The sequence below is a fragment of the Nestor notabilis genome, unplaced genomic scaffold, assembly GCF_000696875.1.
Source record: "Nestor notabilis isolate BGI_N333 unplaced genomic scaffold, ASM69687v1 scaffold1867, whole genome shotgun sequence".
Classification (NCBI taxonomy): domain Eukaryota; kingdom Metazoa; phylum Chordata; class Aves; order Psittaciformes; family Psittacidae; genus Nestor; species Nestor notabilis.
In genome coordinates this window covers 86,283-96,475 of record NW_009935893.1, presented here as the reverse complement: position 1 = coordinate 96,475, position 10,193 = coordinate 86,283, and the positions used below count along the sequence as shown (strand labels likewise).

The 10,193-nt window shown below is 39.8% G+C and overlaps 1 protein-coding gene across 1 annotated transcript in view; it reads left to right on the top strand.

Moving 5' to 3' along the window:
* Nucleotides 1-10,193, top strand: part of UST (uronyl-2-sulfotransferase) — a gene marked incomplete at its 5' end in the record, with an annotated part of 141,098 nt that overhangs the window by 55,263 nt on the left and 75,642 nt on the right. Inside the window, 2 exons of the mRNA XM_010018040.1 lie at nt 7,667-7,748; nt 9,172-9,327. Of these exons, the coding sequence (XP_010016342.1) occupies nt 7,667-7,748; nt 9,172-9,327 (238 nt within the window). The remainder of the gene's footprint in view (nt 1-7,666; nt 7,749-9,171; nt 9,328-10,193) is intronic.

Below are 10,193 nucleotides of genomic sequence, written 5' to 3'. Positions count from 1 at the left end.
AAGCTACAGATGGTGAATGATATAACAGTATAATACACTAGAATTGAGTCTGTACTATTAATTGTGAATTGTGTCATTAAAATATCTGAATAGTAATGGAGGACTAATTTTTGTTTTGTTCGTGTGAATTTATTGATCAAGAATCTTCAGAGCAAGTAATTAGTTTGTTGTTTACCAAAATAGAGAAAATGATTGCTTAAGTTTTTAATACTACTTCAGTTTATAGTGTATCAGAAAGGTGTTGATATGGGGAAGCTAACTGATAGTAATTGAACAGTACAAAGAGACTTGGGAAATTAAAGCCACATTGCCTGTCATAAGAAGATAAATTGATGAGAGATACTGTGCGTGCTGACATCATGCAAAAGTTTAAACAGTAGTGAATTGGCTTTACTAAGCCTGACGTTTTCAGCTTCTCAATTTTGAAAGATTTTGAGGCACAACAGGGATGCAGGTTTTGTGAATAGTAGTAGTCTGTTGTTTTCATCCATCTAATTAAAGAGGTATTAGGAAGTATTCAGTCATTTGGTCTGTACTTTAATTGTCAGGCTGTGTGCATAGTTACAGGTGAATTTTGAATGCCTCTGGCATTAACGCAGCAGCCTACCCACTGTTAACACAAAACAGAAAAATTCTCATATCACCAGTTTTGCAACCCATAGGTTTGCAAAAAGAACTACCCAATGCGTTAGCATCCCTACTTCTGATGATAGTAGAGCTCTGTGTTTTCACTGAAATTTAGGACATAATCCATTCTGAACTGATTTTTGCTCACCTGCAAAGCATCCTTGCAGATTATTTCTCAGCATATGAATATCTCTACAAATTACAGTTCTAAATTCCCAGCTCTCCCTCTTCTTCCCCTTCTTTCTGTGAAAGGAAGATATTCATATACTAACATACCATAGGAGGAGGTCGTAACCACTTAATCACATCCACTGAATATGACCATTTTCATGGCAGGGGAGTTGGAACTAGATGATCTTAAGGTTCTTTCCAACCCTAACTATTCTATGATTCTATTAGGAAGTGCTGGATTATAATACTGAAATCAAATTGCAGCTGGGTCTGGGTGACCGAAACCTGAAGTAGAAAACCAAATATGCCATTCTGGATAGGGTGGCATGACAGGATATCTTTTGAAAGTGACAAACTGATTTGGTTCATATTGCTAAGCCTTGTGACTCAGTTAAGGAACACTCATGATTTTACCCCAAGCCTTGTATTTGTTGAGGCTGTTCTTAAATCCTGAACTATGACCATTAAGTAGTTCTGAAAGAAAGGTGTCCTGTTGAGGTTTGGGATGCTTGAGGAACTGATTAGTCATTTCAGATTGCAGAAGTATGAAATGGGAGCACTTGATACTGGGCTGCATCCATTATTGCCTCCAACTTGGGGCATCTCCAACACCACAGGATCCACTTGTGACTGAGACATGGACTGTGGTCAGTCAGGAAGGTATTCTGGGTCTCTGAGTCATTTCAAATGACACTAGAATTTCTGATGTGTTCTGGATCTGCTGGAATTGTTGGCCAGCAGCACACTGTCCTTCCTGTAGGTGCTCTTTGGTGTTGCTTCTTCCAGGTGGTGACATATTGCCATGAACTAGATTGGAATCTATAACTGGCAGAAGCTGTGAAGTAAATTCAGTCCCTTTGAGTTCCTCTGAAGATGTGGAGCGAGAGCACCTCAGAGCCAGCTCGTCAGTAATGAGCATTTGAGTTACAGGCCAGCAGAACTGGCCTGTTTTACAAATTAAAATCCAGTTACGGCTATAAACAACCTTTATTTCAGACTGCAACTGACTTATAAAGTGCCTGCAGAAAGAGCACTGGAAAAGACAGCACGCTGGAGACATTAAAATAAAATCTGGAACTACTAAAGTAAAGGGCAGGAGGACAAACTGAAATACAGTATGACACATCGTTGGCAATGATGAAACCATGAGTTGTACTAGTGCAACCCAATAGATAGTCAACCCCAATAGGTACAAAGGGGTTAACTCAATCTGAAGAAAGACAGAGGAATAAATTATTTAGTCTACCACTCATCACAATTGAATCCAGTATTATTGGCTCTGGGGTGAATTTGTGAATATTGCATTGGAAGGATAGAAACTACTTGTAAGGTAGTTAGGTTACTTAAGGGAACACCAGTGCTGTGATGTATTATAAGAAGTTTTAAAACCAGGCTTAGGTACTTAATATCTCTCATGTTGTAAGTATCCAGTATAAACATGTGGGTTGGATGTGATAGGATTTACTGCTTAAACAGAGAGTAACTGTGCCAGTGTGTTCTGAACACATCACAGAGTGCACAAAACCCTGGGCTCAGGAGGAAAACCAGCAGTTTTAAACTTTACGGTTCCAAGATACATATATATATAGCGTAAAACTCGCACAAATTCTGCAGCTTAAGGGGTTTTTGATATTACATGTAAAACATTCCAGTGGAAAACTGGGTAAATGGTGACACCAAAATTCTTGACCTACTTGAATTCATGCTAGTTCCCTCAGTGAATACCAGAGTCAGTGAACTGTGTCCTTATATCATTTCTCTCCTTTATCTTGTTAGAAGATTGATGCATACATGAATGACTTCCACAATGTGAGGAATTTTAGAAGAGGTGAAAATACTGCTTTTCACAAGAAAACTATTGAGGGTCTTCCTGTTCTATTTCTGTTGTAATCCGCATACACTCATGTGGGGTAAAGGAGAGAGTGATGACTTTGTTCTGCACCCCTCTCTATAGCAGTGACAGTCTCATACGGTTTGATTCTTCTAAATGCCACCCTGAGATATATTAAAAAGGGATACCCACAAGATACAAAGAATAACTGTTCAATCCTCTTTGGTCCTAGATACAGCTCTGTATCTAATTTTGGTTCCAGAAGAAGTGAACAGGTTGCAAACTGCAGAGGAAAGCAAGAAAAATGCCTAGGAGGTTGAAAGGCATGCTAGGTTAAGAGAGGGAGAAAGGAAAAAGATTTGGTTAATCTAGCAGGTACCCCTTCCCCAAGCAATGATCTTTTGGGTAGGGTGATTTCCTTTCACCTGCTTCATCCCTGAGAGGAGCCAGAGCAGCCTTTGCTTGCGTACAGTGGGTGTTACGGAGTGATGAGAGAGCCAGGAGCCCTGCTTGCACCTCCAGAGGCTGCCTGACATCAGTGACCACCTAGAACTGCTGAGTGAACAGAGCACATGCTCTTTACCAGCGTGTTTGACTCTTTGTGTAGGTGTGCTGGATTTGAATGTTGCTGTAACTTCACATACCTGAAATAAACCTGCTTCTGCACTCTTTGGCAGGGAATCTTGTGCAGCAGATTGCTGAAGCAGAGGCTTTGCTCAGCTGTGAGCTGCTGTTGTAGGAAGCTAAATCAGGTGCAAGGTATAAAAGGAGCAAACCAAAATGTTTTAACAGGATGCAGCCAAAACTTTGAAAATTTCATCTTTGACCTTTTCTTTGTCGTTTTCCCAGGTTGTCGTAGTTTCAATTTTCTGTATGTATAACCATAATATCTTGTAATGGGGCCTGATCTGAGACTAAACAGGGAGACTTTACTATGCTTTGGATCAAACTCTTTTTACATCTGTAAGGATGCAGTGCTTCTTCACAGAAAAAATACTGGAAGTTTTGGTACTGGCTACACAGATCTGTTTTGTGGGGCACATGGGGAACCGTTAACTTTAGCAGACACTTCATAGTAATGCTTTTCTTTAGCCTTGATAAATTTGACTATGTCTACAACCAGTCTCCTTTAGCTGCTTGTGCTCCTTGCTTATGTTTTCAATTTATTTTGGTGCTTAGGGATGTTGACTCATTAGAGAACACATTTAAACTTACTCTTCCAAAAATGTCAGCTGCCAAACAGATGAAATGCGTTGCTTGGGGCGGAGTGGGGGGGGAAGTCATACTCTTTCAGTTAAAATTAGTTGCTTAATGAAAATGCAACAGGAGAATCTTCTGTTTCTTCTCCTGCCCTATTTTCAGTGCTCCAGTGCAGCTTTAAGGCTTTCAAACTTTGAAAACAAATGAACTTCGCCCTTACCTTTCTTGTGGTTTCTAGTGTATTTTCAGTGACCCATAGAGAAGATCATGCTGTCTGGTCTGCTAAAGAGTTGGTTGATTCCAAAGCCTGTCTCTGTCCAGAGTCACTAGACTTTATAGGTGGATCTTGATATAACTGGATCTGTGTGGTTTAGCTGGGGAAGAAGGAGGCTAACCTTATTTTGTTTTCTCTCTCTTTCATCTTTCAGTCGTGTTTTCTGCTGACAAATGTTTGTGTTAGCAGTTCTTCATTGTAAATGCTTTGAAAGTGAGTAAGAATAAGTTGACATTTGTTTGAAATGAAATTTTGTGCAGCAATTCTTGAAGTTAGGTTTGGAATATGTTATCTCTTAGTGGCCTTATAGTTTGTCTTTTAATAGGCTATGACAGGCTTGTAACGAACCTCAGTTAAATAGAGGCATCCAACAAATCTAAGAAAATCTCAAAACTGGTGAGAGAATTATCTGATCTGTCTCCATGAAACTCACAGTGTGACAATGGATATTCTCTGCAACTGGTGAAAGATGAGCTAAAAATGAAATGCATGGTGGGTAACAAAATTCTGGAATTTGTTGGTATAGCACATTGTGTAAGAAATTCTTTAAGCAACAGGCATGGGTGTGCCTTCTAACATCACGTATGCAATCTTTAGGGGCGCTGGAACAGGAGGCAGGAGAGAAATAGACTGCTGACAGTGCTCAGGTTGGCAAGTGCCTAACGAGTGTCTTCCACCACTCACGAGCAAGATGGGCCAATGCATTGACCCAGTAACCAATTTCTGAAATTCTTGTAATTCGGTCTCAGTTGGACAGGAAAAAGATGGAGAGTTGGCATTGGGAAGATGTGATATACAGGGATGTGTGGCGTCAGCAGATGTTTCATTGCTTTCATGATCTCACCAGTTTTGTGTGTGTTGGTTGGCCTCATTCACCTGATAAACATGGAGCACTATCTGACCACATGTTAGTGCCTGCTCACAAGGGGAAAGCCAGTGCTGGCACCCACTTCTGACCCTTCTTATGAGTGAGGACAGGGGTCACTTGCTTGCAGAAGTTGTGAAAGTAATGGATTGCATCTGGGAACATGTGTCTCTGACATGAATTCTTTGTACCTGGGCTGGGAAAGTTTTGGCAAAATTATACAAGATTTGGTTCCGTACAAGTGGAATGCCTTAGGCCATTGGGTGGATCCCTGAACTGTTAACACTCCAGGTAATTACCCAGCCTATTTTTTCTTTAAATGGTGCAAAGGTTTCCCTGAAGACAAAGCCACCACTGAAGATGGAAGCCTTTGTCAGGCTATCTGGGAAATGACTCCATGAAACTGGCAGAGCTACTTGTCAGTCATCATCTGTAATGCACATTCATTTTGAGTTAAACTTGCTTTCTCTTCTTGATTTCATTCACAATGGCTGTTGACATCTGTGACTGTGGAACAAAAGAAAAAAAAAGCTCAGTTTGAACTGACAAGTAAATTGTTACATAACTTTCCAAACCCTTGGAGAGGACTGTTGTAATTATACTGTGGATTTTGCTTTTTTATAGCTGTAAGTACTAATTCATATAACTCCAAAGTGAATTACATGTTTGAATTGTTTATATTACCTCTGGAATCTGATGCAGTGCCCAGTAAAGTCACTGTAGTTATTTTCAAGTTGTGTATATTGTTACATGAATATCACATTGCCAGAGCATCACCTCAGCAGTCAGTCTACATGATACGTACTCTTACTGTAAAATAAAATGTAATCCAGTTAGTGTTTTGTAAATCTCCAGTTGCTGTTTTCCATCTTGCTTCTGCTAATATAATAGGAGCCTCCTTTTCAAGCACCTTCTCTGTCACCATCTCTTCTATTGTCTGAGTCTGTTGTGAGTATTGTGAGGGGGGAACAAGAAAGAAGTTCCTCTAAAAAAGTTTTCAATTTCTTGCGTTTCTAAATCTGCCCGATACAAACTCAGGATCCAGGAAGAAATATTTCTTCATCAAATTTAGACATTTTAGAAAATTAGACATTTTCTAAAATGCAGAAAAAAGGTCTGCAGCATCCTGAGGGAACTGGTCACATTAAACGGTTACTTGCTTATGTCCCAAAAGCCTGCGTACTGAGTGGCTTTGTGTACTGGGCATACCCTCTGGTGCACTCAGGTGTGGAAGTGGAAAGGTGATGTATACAGAAGAAACATGAGCAAAGCTTCAGCAGCACATCCTTAAAGCCAGTCACATTCGGCAGTGCTATCTGTGAAGTTTTGATTACTGTTAATGACTATGTTCTTCTGAAGTGAACTTTGAGCTGTTGCATTTATTTATCTTGAATCCTGTCTGATTTTTACCTAGGTGCATTCAGACATTTACTGAATTAAGGCGTTAACATATTTGTCTCCTTTAAGCTAAACAGTTGTCTGAAAATAATAGCCCTTTATTTCAGTTTTGTATAACTGCAGTGAGTATTTGCTTACAGTTTCTTTTTGGGGGTTGCCATGGTTATTGTCAGTGTGCAAAACAGAATTGTGCTACATAGGAGGGTGAGTTTCAAAAAGAAAGGTGAGAACTGGCCGAACTTGGTGGCAACTGTCATTTTTTTAGCTGGTAAAGTTAGTTGCTTGCATGTGGAAAAGAGACCTTATAAATGCCTACTTTAATTTCATTTTAAAGAATGATATTATTAAGATTCACCCAAAGTTACTGGCTAATCAAGTCAGGGATTTAATTAGCACTGGGATGTGATCTGCATGCAGCAAAATTCCATGTGAATGAAGTACCAGTGAGGACAAAATTTTGCTTGATATATGGCAAAGTGCAACACTGTTATGAAAATCCAAGGAGTTAATGGAGCATTTTAAAATGTTTCCATAGCTCTAAACCTCTCATCATTTATCACATTTCCAGGATGCTAGGCAAACACATGCTGTGTGTGCTCTTGCTCCTTCACTGACACTTGTCAGCATCTACTTAGCATTTCTCTTGAAGACTTTCACATATTTGCACAGCATGGTATGCCAGAAGTGTACGTCTGAGCAGAGGAGAAACTGCCATCCATTCCACAAGTTACAAGGTGGTTGTGTGGGTAGTGCTGCATGGCTGTGGCAAATACTGGTTTTTGTTGTGTGAAGAAATGAATCAAAAAGCGGACCATCTAGAATATGGCTTGTGTGTGTTCTTGAGTAAGGAAAACTTTTCATGATGCTGTCCCTGGTGTTACAATCAACATAATATAATGTGTTCAGATGTTAACCTTTCAGACATCATTAGCCGTTGTGTTGGAAAAGGTTAGCTACAGTTGTAGCAGAGATGTGTTAAATTCATCACCTTTGGAGTTTTCTCGTCATTGAGGCTGGGATTTTGCATTTCATAGGAATGAAGGCTTCTGAAGGAACGATTGATAAGGAATAAGGGGGCTAAGTAACAATAACAAAAATTACAAAACAAAGAAACCCAAAATGAAATACTGAGACTTGGTGTGTTATGTGGGTTCTGTATGAGCCTTGGGAGGCTCATGTTTAGTTGCTGAATCAGCAGATGTAATGAAACTTGGAAAGCTTAATGAAGGCCATGATCACCAAATACCTACCCCTTCCCCAGGTAACTTGAAGAATGACAGTTTCCATGTTTATGTTGCAGTGAAGAGTATCCTAAACACCGCAACAGTAACGATAGTAATGTTCTTATTGTCATGAAGTGTAACATCAATAGCAAAGTGCAAGTATGTTACCATTATATAGAGAGGAATTCAGATTTTCCTTTTATTTATGATTTTTTTTAATTCTAGTTTGCAATCCTCTTGGAAAGTAATCTGAAAGGTTTCCTGAGGAACCATTTTTCTTCTCTAATAAAGATCTATTAGCTTTTCAAATACCATAAGAAGTGCCAGAAGCCCATATGCTTTGTATGACTGCTTTTATGTTAGAAATCCTCCTGCTTGGAGAATGTGATTGCATCAACAGCAGAAGTAACTATAGGTTGAGACACACTATCACTGGTGTGTGAGGGTTTTTTGCACTGAGCATATGTCGCCTGGAACCTGGATGCACGCCCTGTGTCAGGAAACATTTTGTGCCGTCCTCTTACTAGAGAAATGAGCTTTCCATAAGAGAGTGTGATATATGCACCGCTGTGGATGAAACTGAGCTCCTGACTATGTAAGCCAATTGAAAAGGCTTGAAAAAAGATGCCTCTTGGCCTATATTATCAGATGCTGCTGCTGTATGCTATACACTGTCTAGTGCAATAGTGTGACTTCAGAATGCCTTTTACTGAAGCAATAGCCCATGAATATCATCCAGAAACAAACCAAAGTTGCATCTAGTGTACTTCAAGACAGTGAATTACTGCTCACTTGTGGTTTCCCATGGAGGAGACCATGGTGCAAGAGTAAGCATGGGCTGGAGGCCATTCCCAGTGGGCAGGTTGGATGTGGCTGTTTTGTTTTGAGGTTTAGTGAACATTACCTTTACAGAGGTGATCAGACTCTGCCAGTTGACCTCCAGGCTGCCTGTGTCCCAAGCATTGTTTATTCTGTAAGTACATGACTAGCCAGTGCCATGATTTGTTCTTGAGTTTCTTTGGAAGATTGGTGTTTATATTTGAAGTTGAAACAGTTGATTAATCTTAGCTCTGTGCAACTGGTGGTTGTTGCTGGGTTTTATTTTTTTTCTTTTTAAGCTGAAGTTTTGCAATTAAAGCATTCCTCTTGCATTATGTCAGCTTCACTTTGAGTTGCCGAACTGTAGTGAAAAGTCACTCCTCTTTGTTCTTTGAATGGGAGGCAGTCAACTGAAGGTGACTTTGTACTGAGGTTACCAAGCAGCAAGCTTAAGCCCATCATCGTCTTCTCTAGAAGACATCAGCGGTGGCTTAATGTTTCTGGAGTAGTTACCAATCTGCAATGTTGGGTTAAACTGGATTATGAGGGGGAAATCTCAGTTTGCCACACTCTGAGGCATGTGTTTCTATACTAAAGAGCTTCTAGCTTGCTGGTGGAAGTGAATACTTCTGACCTGGTCAGAGCCCTAGAAATTCTCCTGTATGTATTTGTTGGCTTACAGTCAAATCATGCTGTGATTCAGAGGTACACAGAAACAAAAATACCAATATACTGACTCCATGTTTTTTCAATCTTTATTTAGGTACTTCCTTTCCCCAGCCAGGTGGTCTACAACAGAGTTGGAAAGTGTGGGAGTCGAACTGTGGTTTTGCTTTTGAGAATTTTATCAGAGAAACATGGATTCAACCTGGTTACTTCTGACATCCATAACAAGACAAGACTGACCAAAAATGAACAGGTAACTTCATCTTAGATCCTGTTTTCTTAGTATGTTTGTGAAACTGAGAGACAAAGGCATATGCTAGCAGAAGTCGTATTGAAAATGTGTACTGCTTCTTTGACCTGAATAATCAGCCAGAATTCATCATCCTCTGAGTGGCTTCAGTTAATAGGCAACATGGATGATAGAGCCAAGAGCAACATGATGTGGAAGCTAACCAGAAAAACTAACTTCCATTGAGCCAGCTCTTGAATTTAGTCAGCACAGCAGTTAGCCCAGCAGTGAGGCAAGAAGGATTAGTACAAGAGAAGTTAGGTGCTAACAGCTTCTGGGATCTGTATTAATGTATCTTTAGGGCACAACCATTTATCATATAAGCAGGCCAGCTTATTTAGACCTAACTTGGGTCTCTTTAAGCAGAGCAGGAGTAAATAATAGCCAACAGTTGTTTGGGTTTGGTTTTTTTTACTCACTTTCTTAATTTAGAATTTTCTAATAAACATTTTCTTCAAAAAGTTGTTCACCCGTGCTATACTAACTCATGTTGCTATAATTTGACACATCCTTGATCCTATCTTAGCCTCTTGCTCATGTTATCGCCTTTTTCATGTTATCAGCCTTTTCGTGTTATCACACAGCCCTCACTGAAGCGCATGAAAATACCACATGAAACCTCTTTACCCAGACACCCCTTTTCATGTTCCTTTAAAGTTATAGAAGGCATTATTTTTGCAGCTTTGATTCCATGAAAGATCCAGTTATTTAAATTCCCTTGTATTTAGGGTAACTGCATGCCCTCTGTGAGTATCGCTGCCATCAGCAGGTGCTGATGCAAGTAATACAAAAAACCTCAGGCTTTGAAGTGTATGGACACAGTCAGGTGC